Genomic DNA, 23,139 nt, shown 5'->3' on the forward strand with positions numbered 1-23,139 from the left:
TCAAAATGGCTGTCATCGCTGTTTTAACTTGACTAGGATAAAATTTTGGATTGTCACAAAAATAAGCCGGTAAAAACTTCATTTACTCCATCAACTTCAAAATGAGCCCCTCACAAGTGGTAGATCAACACAGCATAATGAAAGTTTGAGGGGCCGAATATCTGTCCCCTTTGCGCATTCTCAAACTTTGAAGACAGGAAACTTCTTTGGTACAAAACTATCAAGACTGGTTATTTTTTCATACGTTTTCAGACAGCAGAGATGAACACTTACCAAAAGTTACGTTTCTTAAATGTTCATGCAACATATATTTTTTCTAAAAGTATCACAATTTTTCTGAAAGATGTGTGTATGTCCTGAATTGTCTAAGAGGAACTGTTACAAAGGGAGGAGTGCCGATGGCAGCGACAGCAATTTTCAATGAAGCATATACAAGCTTGCTTTGCCGTTATCGCCGCTATATTATGTCAAGGTGCGTTTTTGGAATTTAAAAGTACTTTTCTGTGTAATTTGAGCAGCCAAAGACGTAAAAGCAGGTTTTGGAATTGAGCTGGTATCATTGACCGAAAAACACGGCTCACGACTTAGTATTACAAACAATAGGGATACCAGGGCATGCATGCTTGGCGTTAACAGTGGTAGTGAAGCCAGGAAGTGAAAACGGCGACAAAAAGTGGCAATTGATGCGAGGAAGCTGTAAGAATAAAACTCTTAGGTTTACACTGCTTCTTTGATACTGTCCAATGTTTTTAATCATTTTTTTTCTAACTCCAAATTTTCGCTGCTATCTGAACTCCCTTTGTTTCAGCGATCATCTTCAGTGCTAGTTGGGGTCCTGTCAAGGCTTTGGTATCCTGTCAATTTACAACAGTCTGCCTGAGCTCCTGGTCCAATCTGAACAACTCATTGCCGTACATGACACATATGATAAAATTGAGATTTACTTGTTTATGGTTTAACCCTTTGAGCGCCAAAGTAAATTCTTGTTGCCTTGACAAAATATACCCAAGTCAAGTTTTTTTAAGATTTTTGCCAATTTTTAGAGAAAAAACTGTAGCCATTGAAATGTGATGTCCATTTGCTCAAAAATTATCAAAATGAATACAGAAAAGTTCATAAAAATTGGTAAAATGTTGCACTAAAATTTTGGTGGGAAATATAACAGGTTAAAGAGCCAGCTTTGTTCAAAGTAATGACTTACACCAGCCGTTTTGGAAACAATGAGTTTTTGATCTACCTGTATGTAAACTGGGAAACAAAGCCACCGGATATACAAGTGGACTGTAAAATTTGTGAGCGGTTGGTGAAGGTGAAATATTATTTAGATGGCTGGGGGGGGGGGGGGAATGGAATAAGACGAAAGTGGTACAATTATTTGTAAATAGGCACAGTGTGGTTGTGCTATTATCAGCTTTATTGACTTTATCGAGAAAAAAAAATTAACTGTACATCATTGGTATTCTTAACTGAACAAATTAAAATGATAATTACACATTTTTGTCAGCTGATAAAATCTGTTTCCCTTTTATGGCACAAATACATAAATTCGTTTTTCAAAGATAAATTTGTGTCTTGATTGGTTACAACTGAATGCAAATATTCTGCAAATATTCTCTGTTTAATTTATGCAGACTAGGCTGCATAGTTTTTTGGTTTTTACTGGTCTTTCCTTCTTTTGTTTTTCTGGCAATGTGCAAGGGGCTGGGAAGGTTATATCTGGCTTTTAGACTGTTATTATTTACAGCAACTTAGGGAGTCTGAAACAAGGGCTATCATGTCATTATTTACAGCAACCTAGGGAGTCTGAAACAAGGGCTATCTTCTATCTGATTGGCTGTTTGAAAATACTTCAGTAAACAAGCCTCAAAGACGCTGCACATTAGCCCTCATTTTTACCTGCCTGTTTCTGATACCATCCTCCAGTCTGTGACGTGTAGCCCAGCTTGTGTTGAATAATTTTTGGGGCAATGTGCAGATTCTTGGAAGACTTAGCTTATTGGATGGCTGAATAACATTGTTGTTATTGCATCATTTCAAAACAGCCAATCAACTACACGATAGCCTTAGTTTCAGACTCCCTAAGTTGCTGATAATAATTTCAAAATCTACTGATCAGATATGACCTTCGCAGCAGCTGCACATCAGCAGCGACATTCCGCAGGACTGGAAAGGTAAGTTGACAATATCTGTTTGGTGTTTTCTCACACAGGGGTTGATGACACTCAAATGTATGAACGCAATGCCCTGCTTTCCCTGTGAAAGTTAAGTTGCCCCTCTACCCCCTACTGGAGTGCAATGTGGTAGAATCCACCTGTGAAAAGCAATGACAGTGCTTTCTCACCTGTAAGGTTGAGTTGGGATGCACTGGGCAGGTTTTCTCACATTTGATCTTCCTTAGTTTTGTTATAATTATTACAATTTTAAAAAAGCACAATTTTTTATTGGTGATATGGAGAAGACAACGGCTTCGGGCCGACAAATTGTCAACACTTGACATGCAATATTGATCAAAATTTTATGAAAATCTGTTGAAACTTACATTTAAATTCACTCACTTGTGGTGTTCGTGACCTAATTTTAATCTTTGTCACTTTCTACCCGTCCGCATATTCTGCCCAAGTGGCACGAAATCTGTCATTAAAGAAATCATTTTTTCAAAATGTTCATAAATTTTCTGCAGCATTAAGCCTTAGGCAACTGAAACGGATTGGTCATAATTATGATTCCTGTAAATTTTGACCAAACAAACCTAAAACCTTCTCTCCTAACCGATCCCACAATGCTTAGGGTAGGGATTACGAAAAGTGCTGAATTGCTTGAGATCAAGAAAGTACTTATTTTCACTTATCCTTGAATAATTCAAGTCCAGAAGTGTTAAAACTTTTTTTTTACAGTTCTAGAGACACTGCCACTGTGAAATGGAAACAGTCTCTTACTGGCATCATTCTGTACATTTTAGAAATAACATTTACAGTTGAGCTTCAGTTGACCGCAAGACAGAGACAATACAGTCACGACACTGAAAAGAACCCCAAAGTGCAGTGACATTGAAAAATCAACATTATTCACTAAAAATTGCGTGGGGCCTTTCCTCCCTACTACACTGTGGCGTGGGTCCAACATCCATCACAAAAACAATAGGGTTAGCCCATAGTACAGAAGTGAAAGGGTTAATTCCCTGATGGTTGCTCGTTTGCGTCCGCTCTAAGGTGGCTAGGACTCTGGTACCTGAAACTAGAAGTCCTGGTGTTTGACAAAGCGTCCGTCCGACTACTTATTTCATCTAAACCGTCTAATGCATTCACATCCTTGAGAATTTGCTGGGGGTCTTCCATTTTCTCCTTCACGCCGAGGGGATCTAAGTATTTGTCCCCTTTGAAGGGTGATTCAGGTAGTTCTCCGTCCAGGATATCATCCCCACTGTCTGACTCTGGTTGGCTGAAAATCTTCCGGGGTGATTCTTTACGCGCTCTTTTAAACGTTTCTTTGGAATTTACGAGTGATTCATTTGCGTTTGCCGTCACGGAAGATCCGGTGGCCCCCAGCAAGTTTTCCGTGCTCCCTCTGTCTTCCAATTCCTCCTCTGAAGAGAACACATCGAGAAGCCTGCCGTCCACTTCTTGTGTGTCCAGGCTCTCTTCCAATGTTATTGCTTCACGCCCCACTTCGTCGCTCTCTATTTCGCCTTGGTAATTCATGTCGACCACACCTTCCAGTTCCTGCACCCTGTCCTTCCTCGTCACGGGCGGTGAAAACACAGTGCCCTGGTGTTCCTCTGGTTCTGCTAGGATCCCCGAGTACCCAGTCACAGAGCTGTATTCTGGCGGCGGGGACTCAGTCCGGCCTGCATTGGCTTTGCGTCCTCTCAGAGGGGATCCCCGAGGGCTTGATTTTGGGCTTGACTTGGGGCTGGGTTGCGGGCTGGCTCGCGGGCTGGCTCGTGGGCTCTCTCTAGGGCTTTCTACCACAGTTCTCGGCGGATGCGACTGTTGAAGAGTTGCTGCCAGTGGCAACTGGGCGTTGTTGGGGTAATTTGGAGTCAGAGTTGCAGTGTGGCCTTGGACGAGTGGTTTCTCTGGATAAACTGTCATCTGGTTCGGCTGTTCGTTGCTATATGCAAAGAAACGAAACATATCAGGTTTTTAATTCAATAGCGAGTTACAGACTTTCATGGTACATTTCACCATATGTCCTACCCTTATAATTTAGGTTCCTAGCTGTAACTAGACATTTTTTGTCGAAACACTCACTTGTCAAAACACTTTTTTCTCTTTGAAAAAGAATTGTCACATATTTCTCATGTTTATTTTATGAAAAAAGCAATCCAAAAACTGGGACAAAAATATCAAACTGACAATATGTCTTGTATCACAAAAACTGCTAAAAATATTGGAATATGTATATTTTTATTAATTTACTTGGGCTACTGTGTAAGAAAATAATAACAACTAGTGGTTCTTAATTAATTTTCATGTTTTATAATTTGCAAACTTTACAAGTGCTTAGGTACTATCGCGTGTCAAATTCTTTTACACAGCTGTAACTGATGCATGAGAATTTCATGGTATTGTTGTTTTGCCAAAAAGTAAAAGAAGTTACTTTCTTCGATGAGTGACTGACTGATTACTTTTGTTATAGGACACGCAGATATCATTGATATAAAAAGTGCAGACATCGAATCAGGATCAAAACTAGCATACACGTATGTCAGTTATTACAATGAAAAATCGATGACTGAGTGCCAAAGCAGGTATCAATTTCAGTAAATATCTTGTTGTTTATACATGTATGTCTTAGTTAAATGCCTGATGATTATTTCAGACACTGATGTTATACACCCTTATTATGACTAATGTGAATTATTACAATTTGAATACGATCATGCTTTTATTAACTAGTCAAGATGTCTTTTCAATGGATGATGTTACAGAGTTTTTGAGAAAAGTGAAATTAGGAAAATTTTATGTTTGAAAATACTGTGTTTATTCATTGAACATTTTGACTTAACATTGCCAGACAGACTGGAAATGGGAAGTTGGATGATATGTGTCAGGGAAATGTGAAAATACTGTTAGGTGATTGGTGGACAGGATTGCAAGTTTTAGGAGGTAATAAGAAGCAATTACTTGTGTATGTGTTATGAAACATTTGAAGATTTCTGCTAGGTGTTTTTGCTGTTTAATGAGTCAATTAGGGGACTTGAATATCATGACTGTGTCATATTGCTATCAGTTTTCATCAAAGTACGAGATCAAACTGTATTGAGAATCTTTTTGTTCACCGCTACCAGCTCTGAAACAGTACAGATGGGAATTTAAATTGGGGAGGTCGTCCAGTCTGCGGCTGCATGACTTTCTTGTCGATAAACATAGCCTCTTCCCAGAAATTGGCGATGAACGTTGTGCAATGTAAAGCAAATTGAGTATTGATGCACGTTCATAGTTCACTAGTTTTGTGGGACTTTGACAAATAAACTTTGGTTGTGTCCATTCATTCATATGAAGGTGCTTCAGCCGCAGTCACTACTTTGGGTACACCCACCATTTTAACATTTTGGACATCCTCAAGGGATGTTTGGATATGTTGTGCATAGCAACAGACCAGCTGTACAGGTCCGATACATGCAGCTGTGGACGGGACGACACCCCCCTTTAAATATAGAGGGCGCTCTTCCATCAAATAAATATCTGCAAATTATCACCTCCCTGACTTGCACCAGTCTACCAAATTATTAATTTCTGCATAAAATTGAATTGAGACCACAATTACATGCAGTATTATTAAGTCATGCATCTGATGACAAAATATTGTCAACACTGAAAAGGGTTGCGGAATGTGGCAAAATATTTCACACATGAGGGGAAAACAAAAATGATTTAGCCGAGGTTTCTACGCGACAAGTTCACGACACAACTACAAGACCACACATTGCTCAACATAGTTATCACAGCTTTTGTCTGCGGAATTGTGAAATGTCACCTTGGTTGTTATCCTGAAGCTATGCAGAATGAAAGGACGGCTGTGTGGGGAAAATAAAGATTAATTCAGCAACAATGAATTAAGATTCCAAGAAGGGGCTAATTCTAGTTTCTACACAGCAAATATGAAATATCTCTCTTCTAAATCTGCTAAAGAGCTATCCCTGTTCCTTCTCATATTTATCTATTATTTTCTATGAGTTATTTTTCATAATCTATATTCCTGATTTCTATTATGCACAATATATCTATATCAAAACTTCCTAAGCGAGAACTGTCACAATAACATACTGGCCGTTCCGCATCCTGCTGTATAGGGATTTGAATCTCCTCCAGATTAAATACAGCGAAGAATTTTGTTTAAATTACAGTATGTATATGTGCATTGGTGTATATGTGAATACTTGCATGTGCATGTCTGTCTAATTGCCGAAAGACTGGCATGACATGGTGGAACAGTATTACATTTTTTTGTACATAGACGCATCCGCAATACTTTACATGTTTTCACGATAAGTTGATTTGCAAGGACCTTCTACACGTTGTAAACTCTTATTGAGGAAATAATACAAATACTGTAAACACATCTTCAATTTCGGGGCACACTTCTGACTTCTGTGGAAAATATCAAACTTTTATGTGCTAGATTCAAAATTATTTATCACAAAAAGACCACTTTTTCTTCAGGGTCTACCTCCGAGAAAAACAGAATTACATGTTCCTATATTAAATATATCAACATTTGGATTTTGTCTTCCTCCTTTTTTGTTGTGGTTACCTTTCAATTCAAGATGCTTCACAAACATACTATGCGTTGATGTGTTCCTACATCTGTTTTAGGGGATGATGAGAAGGAACATGGGGCATTATGAAGGAAAAACTAGTAATGAAAGTGATATTGTTGGAAAATAATTCAATAATATGCATGGGGGTACTAGCAATGAGTGGTCTAGTAGATTACACATACCAAGGAAGCAAAAAGTATCAAAATATTCTAAAAAAAAGCTTTCTAGTCTATGCTGCAATTTTTAACCCTTTCACCACCATGGTTTGGCCCAAACCCATATGCTGTTATGGGTGATTGTGGACCTGCTTACTTGGAACAGGGGGTGAACAGACTAAAATTTACAAAATAGCATTCTCAGTCTGATTGAGAGAAGCAACAGCAAATGTCAACATTGTATAATACACACATTGGCAGTCTCACCTTGTGTTTTAGCTGATACAGTGGAAAATGCAAACCTTTTGTAAAGCCAAGAATGGGGATAGCTGAATTTACCATTTTAATAGTAAAAAGCAAACTTTTAATGTATACCACAAAAAACAAAACAAATAAATCAGTAATATTTGAGGAGTTTAGGAAATAAAAGTGGATTTTGTGAACAGAAAGTAATGAAAACTTGTGATAGCCTTAAAGGACTGTAAAAAATGTCTGGATGGAATGTCTTTTGGAGAGTGAGGAATTTGAATATCAACAGAGCTCTTGTAAAAGTTGACGACTGCCATAATGTTGACATTCACAAAATTTTATGAGATGTTAACATTGTTGAACAATAGGTTAACAGGAATACTGAAGTCATCAATTCTACGTGGACATGGGATACTTACAACTTGATGCCCCATCGGAGCTCTAGTAGACTTTTCAGGTTGGGCAGAGTCCCCCGCAGGTCCGTGGTTGGAAGTCCGCAGAAAAAACGCAACTGCGCCACGTTCTTGTTAAGTAGGTACACTGCATAGTTGAATTGGAATTTCTCCTTGCCTTTGGAATATAGCGGGAAACTGTGGTGGGAAGATAACGATTTTCCATTGTTGAGAGACAATAATTCAAATAAGCAATTTAATTCTTCATGTTAAAATGTTATCATTTACGTTTTACAGATGGCATTGTAACAACAACATACTGCTTGCTTCAGTAAATTGAAACATTAGTTGCAGCAGTCTTGTTAGGGACATTCTGAAGGAGAAACTGGATGGAAAGTTGGCAAGTCTTTTTCAACACTGAGATGGAAGTTATTGAAACCACATTATGTAAGGGCGGTCTTCGATGGTAGTTGACAGCAACTTAGCTTTCACAGAGCAGGGCTGTGACTGAGCCAGCTGAAGTGGGTTTACAATTATGTACCATGAAAATTCATCTTCACAGACACATGACACACACTAAAATGGGACAATAATGAAACATTTTGCTCTTTCGAGTGCAATGTCTTACAAAAGCTACCATTCTGTACAATGTGAAAGTCCCAGCCATAATGTTTCATTCTGAACCAGTTCTTTTAAAACTAAAGGGATAGTAACTGTACTTTTGATAATTTCTTCATTATCTTTGTACAGTATGTCAACAATTAGTTCTTGTTCTACTCCTCAAAGCATTTTGAAACCCTGACATTTTAGCCTGTCAACACAGCATTTTTATGTGTAAAGAGCACTGTTATTGTTGACATTTAAATTGTAGTCCAGACCAGAATTCACTTGTCAGCAATAGCAAAGAACTTTGCACATGTACAAGCTGAGCTGACAAGCTGCACACTGTGTATCTAGACATACTTTGGGAGTAGAATAATACACTGCAGTTGACACTTGAAAAACAAAAACGGTTTAAAAATCACTGAACACACAGCTAGTTGGCCCTTTTAATAAACTTGGTTGATAATGAAATGTTGCAAAGTGTAGATACAACGACACTACATAAGCCACGCACAGTGACAGGGATCCACTGTGTAATAATCTTTACAACCCCCTTCCTTTTGCATTGTGGAGTTGTATCGGTACTTCGCTGTCTGTTCAGTGCTGTTCTGTGTCTGTGTTCATAACGACCGACAATGTATTAACGAATTTTGACCTAGCATTATTGGATTCTAGACGGGTTTGATTGTGAGTATTTTGCACCATCAACAACACTTACTCTCTATCTCTGTCTTGCAGCTTGTGAGTTATGTGGTCCCGAATTATTGAGCGGGATCCCCGATGATACATTGGGTAGCGCAGTGGCAGTTCAAGAAATTGCGACATTTTTATCATCAGAAGACACGTATATCCTAATGCTGTGGCGATGGTAGTGTCGTCCGTTCCTGTGTAAGAAATGAGAAGAGATCAGTCGGCTGTGGGAATGATGACAGTTTAAACTTCAAGTCTGGCTATATAGGTGCGAATGGAACAATAAACAACAACAGCACAATTCTGACACTAATACAACTCATGGAACACACCTGCCAAACTTCAAAGCAATTACTATAAATACACTCTCAACATCAATGAATCAAAGTATCCTTCCAGTGACAAAGTTAGCATTCATTGATAAATCATCAAACCAAGGGCTTTTTCCAAGTCATCTAGATCTATCAGATTGGCAAGAGACATTGGAAATCACAGTTTAACAACGTATACTGTCACCTGTTTCAATTTTGCCACAGTTACCATGGAAAGAGAAAATCTGACCGATCACAGATTTTGAGCGGGTAGCCACTTTTTAAAAACAGCGCCCTCACATGGGCATTTTGAATACCAAGGAATGCCCCTTTGACCATATATGGGCATATTTAAGATTTCAGGTGACTGTATACCTTTAACCCCTTCACAACCATGGTTTGGCCCAAAACCCATTATTATCAATGGTGATTTAGGACCTGTTTACAGGAAATTGGGGTGAATTGATTCAAGGAGCAGATGCATTTAAAACATACAATGCAGTGTTGTCCTTAGAAGCCGGGTGCCGGGTAAATAACCCGGCTGTTTTGCATTTTTTCCCGGCTACTTTTAACGTCATTAGATTATTTTTATAGACCTGTAATTTCGGGATTGCACTGCCAGCTGTTAGACGGCACACGTACGATTAGCAGTTTCGCGACCCCTTTCCCCGCATGGAACTGCACAAACATAAAACAGTTTCTAAATACCCGTTTGTGGCTAGCTCTTTGAGCCCGATCTTTTATTTGTTAAATAGTGTGATTGGCTGATGGACGCGCCTATGGTGTTGTCTTTGTTACGAGCAGTGTAATTGGTTTGATTAGTATGAAGGTCATCTTAGGTCATTTTTAACGATGGTGTCAAAAAGAAATGTGGCGTCGGCCACTGGCACCTTGCCGATGGAATATTTTTTCCCGAAGAAAGCCCGTTCGAAAGGTATACTTGATTCCAAAAATATATTTAGTTTATGTATGAAAAACTTCAATTTCGCTGAATTTGCGAGAAAAAAGCGCCGAAAAGATGTGATTTTGATCGACGATTCGAAGTTCATGAGACTGCAGCTTGTTTTCCGCCGCCGCGCTGGCTGCCAACGTCACGGTCACTACGAGTATGATCTTCTCAACAAATCAAGTTATTCTCAGAGCAATACCGACGCATTTTCTAGATTTAAAAAAAACGAGCTAGAACTGATTTTTTTTATAAGCAACTTTATTTGAATGGGTATTTTTTTCATTGATTATTTTTACGTACTAGAATCCACGGTCACAGGCATGTGTGTTGCCGACCGGCGCATCATCGTCACGGTTCACGGCTTCATCGTGGCGCTGATCCCCCGTTGCTTAAGACAACAGGACGATACGTCGTGGATTCCGGCATGGGTTCAATTTCATTGCGCCTCTCCATGTTGGGTTGCCCGATAGTGTATTTCGATGGACCCTCTGAATAATTTTTTTCACGGACTCGTGGAGCAAATTTGAAAGAAAATAGAGTTGTATCCTTCCGACGCCATGCTGCATATCTGCTTTGATCAAATTTGGGGACAGCGATGATCGTGCGCGGTTTGCATTTAATTTGTTGCAACATTTCTGTCAATCACTCACTTTGTGTCATAAGTTTCAGAAACTATCGCTTGCCTGAAAATTAGCGACGTAGTTAGTTCATAGGCACAGCTGACATGGTAACGTGCCTCTGACTCGACGATGCCGATTTTTCTGACAACACTCAAAGAATCCGAAACTTTCCACACAAAATGAGTGATTGACAGAAATGTTGCAACAAATTTAACATCAAGCGGACACTCATCCCGTCTGGTTGTCGCCTAAGCTCAGTCGCGGAGAGTGCTTTCGCAAACATTTTACTATTATCGTTTGCGTAATGAAAAAATGCGTAGAGAGTCAATCCAATGCGTAATATTATTACGCATTGGATCGACTCTCTACGCATTTTTTCATTGTTATGAGTTTTCTATATATGCATTTTTTTTTCGTAAATGCGAACACTGTTACAGTGAATTATCTTACCGATGTTTTTCTTAACAAAAGCGAATGTGTTTTGATTAGAATAGAATGAGTTTGATGGTTTTGGGGAAACTACTATGTGGTAATGAAGAATGGGAAATGAGCAATGAAGTGAGGAGACAGCGGGTGATTTAAGATTAAATGTTACATCTTCATTGCAAATAAAACCATAAGAGTGTCATAAATAATACAAACAAAACAAAATCATGTTTATTTGTTTTGTTGTATGTGAGCCACGTCTAAGACACACAACAAAAGTACTGTTTCAGTCTGGTAAATGTCACCTCAGATGCCACCAGAGAAAACCATTTCCACTCCAAAATTTCATTTTTCGCCTTGCGAGAAGGGGGGACACCCCCGTCTCGCGCTCTCCCCCCTTCGTTCGCTACGCTCACTCGCAGTCCACCCGTCTACTTTCTTAAATTACCCGGCTACTTTTAAATGTAAGGACAACACTGACAATGTAACTAGGTTAATGAGTTGATGAAGTTACTAGTCTACTGTTTTGAAGCTGGGGGTGATTGTCCCTATCATGTGACAGTCTGTTTATGGATGTTGTTGAAAATCTGAGTACATCTCAAGGTCCCCTTAAAATTACTGGCACACATATCATTGTGACATACACTATAACTATCAGATCAAGTCAGTGAAAATCACCATATTTATGTCAGTCAAAAGTACAAACAGTGTGGGATTGTGTTCACGTGTGTTCTAAGCAGTCTTCAAATGGTTTGAGCCAGTTCAAATACATTATTTGGGACATCATATGCTTTACTGGTTTTTATATTAACACAAACCCTAACAAGGGCTTTAAAAAGGTTCTATTTGTGAAACAATACAATTTGAGAACCCAACTGAATTATGTATTAGTGACAAAGTCAGCACCAAGGCAAATTTTCATAACACTGACCTGAGTAACTTTCTGCATTTGGTAATTTTACACCACAAATAATATGTGTGTGGTTGGGAAGTTCTACGATGGGATAAATAAAGGACAGCTCACTGATCAGTTGCCGCCTCCTCATTGTCAGCTGTGCCCCAACCTGAAGGAACAACTCTCTGTAAGACAGGGAGAAAAAAAAACCAAAAGAATTTGTTCACTTGAACTGTTGCAGTGCACTACCCTTACAGAATATTACACTTCCGACAGCATTTTGAGCAAAATGGCAACTTGAAATCAGAAAATGATATAAAAGTGAATCATTGAAGACTTCTTGATCACTTTCTTTGACAAGATACACGATAATAAAGCTATTTCTCTTTTTTGGACTCAAAATATGCTAAAATCACATCTGATAGGATTAAGTTTTAAAGTGTGGGCATACCAGACATACTCAACACACAGTGAGAAAGTTTGAAAAACTTCACCAAAACTTCTGGGGCGACTTGCAGCGATTTGAAAGCTTTTATCCAATTGGTTGGCAGAATCTCACCGTTATAATAGAATAATGAAAATAAACTCCCTAAGTTGCTGTGAATAATGACAATCGACCAATCAGATATAACCTTGCAAACACGCTGCAAGTCAGCTGAAACTTCTCCCTGTTTCTCCCTGGAAATGGTAATGGTACATAAAATATTGCAATGTTAAAATTTGGACAAGATTTAAATTTTGAATTGCAATATATAATACCTGTTCTCAATATGTTTGTTCCTGTCATCCTGCATCTTCTCCTTATCTTTTCGTAACCTCTCCCGCTTCATGATGACATCACGAGCTGTAGGGAAGACGAGACAATTTGTGGTCAAAATTCACGATGTATGCTTTCATACCTCCTTGTAGACAATGTCACAAACTTTGCACTATCTCCTGAATAAAAGCTCTTCATCTGTCACTGAATCATAGCCTGTTACTTTTCACAGTGTGTAAAATTGTTCAGGTGAGACTATCTCAAATCCTTGGTACGATGTTGTATTGTGTCCTAGCTCCGAGTCCGAAACCGTTTGAGTCCGTTTGTACGACAAGACATCACATTTTTATGAAACTGTGATAACGAGTCTAATTTTGTGAGATAGTTGTCAGTTATCAATGCAAAATATTACTTTTTGTTGTCGCAGTGTATCAGCTCTATCGAAGTAATATACTGGTATATTCTGCATCATCACTGGGTCTTACCTTCTGTGACACGGTCTCAGACATTCCTAGAAACAGAACAGCAGCCTATCCAAGTCGAATAGATTGTTGTATCTAAGAGAATGTAGGCATACCTTTGGTATCGATTTTCTGTGAATCCCTTAGCTGTGATTCCTTCTCCCTCTGAAGCAGTGTACGCTGTCTTTGTAATTCTTCCTTTAGCAGCATGGCTTTCAGTTGCAACTTTTCCCTTTCTGCTAGCTGAAAACCAACACGTTAATTTTTTGTCAAGTTTCACACTTTTACAATGATTGTAAAAAATAATGACAGTAAAAGAAAAAGTTTGCTTTCTGCCTGGAGGAAAAGCTGGGTGGTAATTTCAAACGGATGCAAAACTGACTTGTTGATTCCTATTTCTCTGTAGACACTGTCGTACATGCCGTTGAAAACATTTAGAGAGAGATTTGAGCAAACTTTTTGACAAGATTTCGAAAACTACTGTATACGACAATTATCCTTTTCATCACTTTGGTCTTGTCAAACCCCATTGTTTTACATGCTGAGATTAGATCTGTGCATTGACAAATGGGGATGGCAGGGTCCAGTAATCAATTATATGGTGGACATTTTTCCTTTCATCCTTTCTCAACAACTAAAAGAGTTGATTTACCAACGATATTAAAGGCCTCTTGATTAAGTTGCAAAAAAAAAAAGATATTTGTGCAAAATTTTTGACAAGATTACGAAAACTACTGTATACAAGGATATTGATAACTATGACTCTTGACATCAAAATCATAAAAATTGCATGTGAAGGCTCTATATCACATGTTACAGCAACAAAGTGGCTAAATAGGACAAAATATGTTTGAATTTCTGTCAGTAGCAGACAGTACAACTCATGCAAATGGCGCTGTATTCGGTAACACATCAAACTAATATACAGTGTTCTCTTAAATGATATGGATTGAACTGTATACTCTCAAAACTCAAGGAGATGACATTTCACTGGGCTGTGATTTTGCACCATCCGAGGGATGTAACTTTAACATGAACTTGGCAGTGACACATTACAACTTACCAACTTGGCCTTGTCTCTTGACAGTAGTAACTGTTTCTCTATGGCACATTTCACTTTGCTGACTGTGGCTTCTGTCTGTTTTATTGCACGTTGGTTTGTATGTATCCTGTACAGATGAGTTGATGTTATCAACGAAAAAAGACAAATGAGAGTCAAATACCGATTAATCGACACATCCATTGTTGTACAATGGTAGAATGTGCCTCGGGAAAAGATGCCTGGATTCTTGAACTTTTATAATATATTTTGGTTTACTATTATATGGACTTATTTTAAAGCTCAAGGAGAAACTCATGTTTTTGTTATTTTTCGTTATTAGCTTATTTTTGTCGAGATTGAAAATTTAATTTTTCCTTATCAAATTAACAAAGGGATGGTGGCCATATTGATTTTCAAGTGTTAGTAACTATTGGGTAAATTGTTTCTCTAGAACCAAATTTTTTGTACAGTGACCCCTGGTTCCTGATCTAAATTTTGAAAAGGGAACGGTTTAAAGTTTTCTTGAAGAAAATTTGGGCAAAAATTTAAAGTCTTTAAATTTCAAGGCACAAACTACCTTAATGTAATATAAGAAAAATGTGTGTTCAGAAGTTGGCCATAACATGTTGCAATGTCAGAAGCTTTGTTAACCTTTGACTCTTACCTGTAAAGTGATGAGCTTGTATATGACTGCCTAACTGCATGAGATTCAACATCTAAGGTACTCTGATACAGAGTGGTTTTGTCATTCTTGTATTCCTAACAAAGTAAAATATCATACTTCATATTTTTTTCATAAATTTGAAATAAAAATAGTGGCAACTTACTTGTATGTTTGTCTACTACATGTTTTAATATCTACCATGCTGCAATTGCGTATAGCATTGACTATATCATACAAGTGATATCTGAATAAATTATCATATTCTCTGCATTTGGAAGAGAAATTTGTATCAGTATGTACCACTACAGCAATGGATGCATTGTTTCTGATTAGAAGTCTTGTGATTTGTAAGAGATATCAGTGACAGTACTAAGTACATATTAATTTGATAAGTTCTACTTCTTATCATTTGAGGTGTCCTTGTGGATATAGAACACAATTATAAATGGCATGCAAAAAGTTTGCCCATACCAGTATGTGAAAGAGACTTTGCTGTTGAAAGTGGTATAAAGCCCTATCAGCTGTATCTTTTTGCCCTTTCTTCGATAAAACGGTTTGAAATCAAATGCGACTTTTGTGAAAATGCTCTCCAAAGGCAGGAAAACAGAACATTTTTGACAAACACAAAACTGACATTTTAACGACAAAATAATTTTTTAGTTGCAACTCAAATATGGCAGCTATAAATATACCCATAAGGGTCTGAATTTAATTGAACAAATCCATTGTAAGGGATTGAAATAGTGACATTTTCAAGGACAATATGGCTTCATACCGGAGTCCAAAACAGCTCTCTGAAGACTGAATGGTAATTTTTTGGTAAGTAGAATGATAAAAGATACAGCTAACTGGGATTAAAGTTGTCATCATCTGAGATTGGAAATTGGAAACTGAAAATTATACACCGTAATATTTTGTTAGACATTGTTAGACATTTGTTGGACATGAGTATTTGTATTTGTGTTACACATATATCCCTTGCGATGGCAACGTCATGTTTGCTATCGTACCTGCATCTATTTCAATTATTTAAATGAGGTACGTTTCATCACCGGTGCAAGTGAGGCCATGTTAATTGCATGCAAATGAGGTTACAACTGTCTGTAGTACCGAATAGATGGAATGGTTAAATTTATGTATTCTTTGCAGTAACTTACTTTAGAAGTGTCCGGGGAGCCATAGAAACCGTCAAACATACCAAATATAAGTGAGTTGGGAGGGTATCCCTTCCCATCTTTGTAAATCTTTGAAAGAAAAAAAAAAAGCAATGGTTTTAATAAACTTGATCTAATCATGTCCATGGTAAAATATAAACAGAGCATATAATTTGCTTGGTATGGAAATGAATACAGCAAGGTTAGCACGATCTACTGTTCAAATTCAACTATTCTTAGAATGAACTTTACTCTCTGACTTACAGTATGTCCCAGTCAACCCTTCTCCTGCCAGGCCTATCATTTAATCTGCAATGTCAGTAAAACGCAGTATCGAGCTAAAACCCATGTGTATTTTCACCTCCTTTGCATTGTATGGAATAGCAGGTTTTGTCAGTAAAAATCATGTTTACCATATCCGTGATTGAGAAGCCTTCATATATACAAGTCTTTGTTAAAATGCAACATATGGGACATGTTATGCCTCAGTGGTTTTGACCAACTTGACCTGATGATGACCTTGGCAGGCAAAGGGTTAAAGAACTTGAGGTGTGACAACACAGCTTTGCTTTTGTGTTCACATCCTTTGTATTAAAGAATTGTGAACAGAAGTAAGCCTATGTATGAAATGAAAATTCTCCAAGAGAAGTTTTGAAGCCAATCTTGCAAGACATACTACAAATATTTGCTTTTCACTGCGGCAAATGTGACATTCAGTAATCTTCGGTAAACTGACCTCTAGGTCAATTTATTTATAACTTTAACATACATTCATTGCAGTAATGGTGAGTAATGCATGGTTCCGGGGATTATTTAGAGTTAACACTCTCTTCTGTCTTATCAATGGTCACCTAGGTTGTACACACAGCTCCATGACTAATGTAATGATTGATTTTTTCTCAACGATGAACAAATGGAACACAAAGTTTTCAATACAACACCATAAGGCAATTGAGCATTTCTTTCTTATGGCTTTCACTTGATATGCGTCTCCGCAAAGACAGGCATCATCTTATTCTTTTCACGACTATATGGCCTTGAGATAGACACATTGTACAACTTGATATCAATGTGGTTTAATTTTTACTACTCCATACGTTTGTACCTACTTTATCTCCAAGGTACTTCAAACCGCTCAAACTGACTTTCCATTCAATGATAAGTTTGAAGTTTTCACCGTGTTCTCCCCATACCCTGACAACCAAATCTGGGAAAATGCCGGTCAAGGGTCGCAACGTTTGTAATGCTCTCTGATGTCTGGTACACATAGAATATCAAAATTCCAGAAAGAAGTTTATGCAGCTTTCATCAAATGAATATTCATTTCTTTCACCGAACAATCTTACCACAGTCAAATCTATGGTCAGTTGGAAAAGACCAGGTTAAGTGATCTTTATATAAAACTTGCATTAGCACTGTCCAAGGTTACAGGTTTGTGACTAAATATAGCTCCACACCCTATGTCGGACATTGCTGCTTGAAATGTGGACAAATTTTGTCAGTGATGTATGCGTGGCTGTTGTTGCAGCTTGTAGTCTGAGCCATAAATATATTTTAGTATAGATTGTAACACTAGCAGTTGCCTACTCAGTTGTATTTTCGTCATTCTTGCATGTGTAATTTTCAAAAGTGTAATATAATCTAAAAATGCCGACAATATCACTGTTTGCTCCCATATAGTTATCAAAACAAGTCAACAATTGTATGAAACATGGACATACATATACAGACAGACTGACATACACAGACTGCACAGAGTGATGACATTGACCCCAAGTGTGCCTTGGCCCATGGAGAGTGATAAAGATATAACAAACAGCTGAATGTAATGATAAAATAGTTAAGTATAGGCCTATACAGGCACTGAGAGTGAATATGTTACAGCACTTTGATTAGTTTCTTTTCCTTTTCTACTTCTGTGATAATCTTTCAGACAATCAATCTGCAAGGCAGTTATGTATTGACAAATATGTTATCTTTTAAAAGCACACAGTACGGTAAACTATTCTCGATTTTTCATTTACAATATTTGACATAGACTGAAATACATAACATGCAACCAATGTTTACACTTTGCCCATACACCAGATACATGGAGAAATTTCAACATACAATCATCACTCAGAAACCCTACAGGGAAAAGTAAACATTGTTTTCTTCCAGAACAGCTGTTACATCCACATCTGGAGCAACATACAAACTTAACCAATTACACAAGAATGATGACACAAGAGATAAAGTTAAACTGAGGTGAACTTGACTATTCCTTTCAAATCCTTACCTAACTTGACATCTTAAACTAAAATACACTGTGGGCTGGACCATTTGATAAGGGATGGTGTCTGGAAGATTGATGAGGTACATTATCTTTTTATCCGATCCATTGTACATTCTTTTTTCCCCACTCTCCCACCTTTTCTTTTTGTCAAACCTTCTCTGGCTGAATTTTTTATTGGCATTTGTTTGGAATTTTTTCAAAATCTGCCAGGATTTTTATACCGCATTTCAACACCAAATACAGTTTACCATATCAAATGCTTACTAAATCACCACATTATATACTCTTAGTTCCAGTAGGTATAAAATTACCAAAGAAAATCTTAAAAATACAAAATGAAAGATATGCCGAGTAAAACGGAAAGTTTCGCAAAGTTGCCCCAAAAAATTCAAATTCCGGATTTCAACTTCATTTCAAATGATATACCAGTATCTTATTAACAAAAACCCTAAGAACCCGTTTACTAAATATCAAAGCAATCAGACTGGTAAATTTTGAGAAACAAATTTTTGGACCAAAAATGAGAAAAATTGCCCCCCAAAATACAAAATTGCAGATTTCACCCTAATTTTAAATATATCTAAATAACATAAACCTAGGAACCTGTACACTAGATATCAAAGCTACCAGATCAGTAGTTTTAGGAGAAAAATTTTTTGACCGAAAAAGGCAAAATTGCCCCAAAAATAAAAAATAAATGGCCAGTTTCAACATACATTCAATACATTATATTGAGATTAATCTTAGATACCTGGATACCAAATATCAAAGCTATCAAATCAGTAGTTTCTGGATTAAAAAATCTTTTATCAAAATTGGGACAACTGCCCCAAAATTACAAATATGACAATATCAAACAATTTGTACAAGCATGACTACGGTCGTTCTGAGGAACATGAATATTAAGTTTCATAGCGATCAGACAAGCCATTTCAGAGAACAAGATTTTTTGACTAAAAACGGAAAAAATACCCTGAAAATACAAACATGCAAATTTCATCCCAATTTTTTGCACACATAATTTAGAATACCTAAAGAACTCTGCATACTAAGTTTCAACCAAATCTGACCAGTGCTTACTGAGTTTTAGCCACTTGCAGGATTTTTCCTTTTTGCCCCTCATTTGCATATTTTGGCACTGACATGTTCATTTGAACAAATTCACATCTCCACCCCTAGGTGCACCTGTACACCAAATACTAAGACAGTAGGTGCTACGGTTTAGGAGTTTTTGATGTGGACGGACTAACAGACATACCATTCATACTTACATACATACACACAGACGCCATTTTGCCACCTTATACGAATACCTTCCATTTGCATATATACATATGCAAATATGGGAGCGTAAAAATGCCGACAAATATTTATTTTTATCAATCAAGGAGAGAACAATGTCATTTGTGAATAGTCCTATTGCGTTCAGTGAGTACAACAGTCCCTTTATAGACCTTACATCTGAAACAACACTCAGTACAGCTGGACTTCTGGATGTTTGCTGCCTCATTATGCTTGCCGTTAGTTTGTTCTGTCAACTGACAAACAAAATGGCTTTCCCTGTGTTGCTCCTTTGGTTTACAGTACACACACAACTTATAATACTAATGCTTTATTCTTGGATCTGCATTAATGTGTGAAAAATAAACTGACATACAAATAACTCTTTGGGCAACGGAGAGCAGAAAATAGTTGGCTATTATGATGCTTGACTCTAAAGGATACTTGATGAAGCAGTGTTGACTTCTGAAATATTCTTGCTACTTAAATCAAAACTTCTCCAGGTCGGATTCTGCAAGAGAGGAAGGCCTAGAAGTTAAATCATACACAGTATAAAAGTTTCGATCATAATATTGTTTTATTTGGATTGTGAAATAACCAGGGGAGGTTGAGCAACAGAAACGAAAGAAGTACACAAAGAATGGAGATGTGTAAGAGTTGTGACTGTAAACCATGTCACGGTGATGGATATTCATTATTTCATGTTCCTGTTAACACAGGGCAATTTTGAATTTCGATTATTGATAAATTTCAGAAAATTTCTTTATTGATTAATTTCAGAAAATTTCTTTATTGTCAAATTTTGCTCCATCACTACAAATTTTTATTCTTGATTATGAAATAGAATGGTTTATATATTTCTTGGGAAAGATTTGAGCAAGTTTGAAAGTTTGAATTTTGAATGAGAATAAAGGACAACTAACATATTCAAACATACATAAGCGTCTGCCAAAAGCTTCCTCCATACATACATGTATAAGCACAGCACTAAGTAGATAATTAACAAAATATGGTGAGTTAAAAGGGAGGTTGTTGGAACTGCACTCAAAGGTCATATGGGACTCATAGAACCAATTTTAGTATATCCAAGGTACATTGGCAATTGACGAAAGTTGAAACATGTTTGTCATAATGTACACTGAAAAATTTCAATATTGAGCTTTGTTGACGGGATCTAGATAATTATAAATGAAAAACATTGTTTGTAAACAGGAAAGTTGCAAAGGCAGAGTTCTGACAACCCCCTCCGTCTAAAGCACTAAACTTACCAATGAATCCCGAATCTTTTCACTTGTGTAAAAAGCTGATGAAAATGAACAAAATCAAAAAAGATGAGGAATGGATAAATCATCGTAATATTGGAATATATCTGAATGTTGTAAAGTGTCACAAAAAGCAAAAGTACTGGAAAAGGGGGATATTTGAGGCATGTTGTCTGACATGATGATTTTATCAACACCAGCTTTAGGACAGTTATCCCTGGACATTATCCCTTATTCCTAAGTGTAGTCAAGACTTGTGGGTTGGCAATGTGCAGATGACAGATGTCCTGGGGTTACGTATCCTGATACCAATATAATAATGTCATTGACTATCACGCATACTTGTTTAGAGCTCAGAGGAATAGAATCTGGATATCACTACATGGAAGTGCAACCGAGAGCAGATAATACATCACATTTCATTATGAATGGCTATATTACACCCAGAGATGACTTTTTTGAACAGCGGATCTATGCTTGAGATATTTTACTTTGATTTGCAATTACCTGGACCCTTTGCGGATAGATGCATGGTAAAATAGGTTTCCATCAATTTCTCCTTCTCATCTTTGTTCCTCTCTGCTGTGATGTTCCGTGCTGACAAACTGCGTAAGTGACGCAGTCTCCTCTGTGACCAAAAAAGGAAAAAAATGGAACAGTCACCTTATTTAGTTTATCAACCAGGCAGCTTGAGCTTGACCACAGATTCGAGTTGGGCTGTCAATGTACGACATGATGGTATTGTCAAATGATGATGTACTGTTGAGACTAGGTATGAAATCAGATACTAACAACCTTCACTTCCCAAACGATCCACTGGAAAATTGGGCATCCTAGAACTGATTAAATTCAGAAATTGGTGTAATTAATCCGGCCGACTCGATTTTTTTTTCCGTGGATATTTTTAGCTTCATGGTTTCACACTAGCTGCAAATTGCTCTCTACGGTGAGGCGGTCGGTGAGTTTGGTTTTTGCGACCTGGCTCATCAGTAGAGCTACAATGCTGAAGGCCTGTAGCATACAAAATAAAGCGCGCCACACATGGCGCGGCATTTTCATGTAAAATCCCACATATTTACTGCATTTGATCGTACTACTGAAGACTAAACACTATACTACACTAACCTTGTCGTTTGTGGGGTTTGGTATTAGCACAGACACGTCGATCGCGTTCCATACACATTGAGCGTGTTTCTGGGAGCCGCCATTACCGGAAGTTGGTAATGCGGCTCCAAGAAATGTTTTTTGAACGTGATCGACGTATTTGAACCAATACCAAACCCCATACACGACAAGGTTAGTGTAGTATAGTGTTTAATCTTCAGTAGTGATAAATCAGTATGACAAAATGCTGTAAATATATGGGATTTTATATCAAAATGCCGTGCCATGTGCAGCGTGCTTATTTTGTATGCTTCAGGCCTTCGCATTGTAGCTCTACTGGTGAGCCAGGTCGCAAAAACCAAAACTCACCGACCGCCTCACCGTAGAGCTACAATTTTGCAGCTAGGTTTCACACTAGTCTATGCACTAACTTGTTGGAGGCGGGGCACTAACATTCGAGCACGTCCTCCGGTACCGTCTATCGGTATGTTTACCTAGTCAAGCCGGTGGTTTCACTTGATAGGCATAAAGACTAGTATGACCAGCTTACTGACACATAGCTTTTATTTCCCATATACGAAACATGCGAGTTCTCTATTGTGTACATGAACCACCCACACGCGCACAAAATCACAGTTTCGATATTGCACCCTGGACAAGCGTTAGCATACGGACGGTGCTTGGCGACGACGGAAAGCTGGTATCCACAACATCGCTGAAAACCTATTTTGTGTACGGAAATCTTGTCCTCACACGTCGCCTCGGGGGCTTTGTAGGACAATGGGGTAAAACAAAAACAGTGGGGTCAGAATGAGGTCACACTGAATCGGCCCACCGAACGAAAGAAACACACCTCTTCTTCTCTCATCACCTAGGTCTGGCAAGGTTAAGTAGTTGCGACCCTTTTACTCACCTGCTGGGTGATCAAATCAACATGCATCATTCGGGTTTGATTATCCGTCGTCGACATTGTTGCATGCTAGCCTCTACATTGTAATTCGTCGATAATGCAATCAGCGTTTTCTAATTTTTATCAACGTATCCAGCTCTTCCGCAACTGGCATCCGCCATGTTTTTGCCTTT

General features: G+C 37.8%; 1 protein-coding gene across 2 annotated transcripts; it reads right to left on the minus strand.

The window, feature by feature from the left end:
* Positions 1 to 1,366: 1,366 nt before the first annotated feature.
* On the minus strand, positions 1,367 to 23,128 carry LOC139118916 (UV radiation resistance-associated protein-like). Of its 2 annotated transcripts, XM_070682485.1 has the most exons (15): positions 22,970 to 23,128; positions 21,460 to 21,580; positions 20,959 to 20,993; positions 20,135 to 20,201; positions 17,241 to 17,338; positions 16,135 to 16,221; positions 14,978 to 15,072; positions 14,335 to 14,440; positions 13,388 to 13,514; positions 12,813 to 12,897; positions 12,090 to 12,238; positions 8,881 to 9,046; positions 7,587 to 7,757; positions 5,980 to 6,019; positions 1,367 to 4,110 (listed from the first exon to the last, which is right to left on the minus strand). In XM_070682485.1, exons 1-15 carry the CDS (start codon positions 23,024 to 23,026, stop codon positions 3,952 to 3,954), a joined length of 1,563 nt encoding a protein of 520 aa, XP_070538586.1. In that variant the 5' UTR covers positions 23,027 to 23,128; the 3' UTR covers positions 1,367 to 3,951. The 2 variants fall into 2 exon arrangements, with proteins under 2 accessions (XP_070538586.1, XP_070538585.1); XM_070682484.1 differs by lacking the exon at positions 5,980 to 6,019.
* Positions 23,129 to 23,139: the final 11 nt, after the last annotated feature.

This window comes from Ptychodera flava, chromosome 19 (assembly GCF_041260155.1).
Source record: "Ptychodera flava strain L36383 chromosome 19, AS_Pfla_20210202, whole genome shotgun sequence".
Lineage (NCBI taxonomy): Eukaryota > Metazoa > Hemichordata > Enteropneusta > Ptychoderidae > Ptychodera > Ptychodera flava.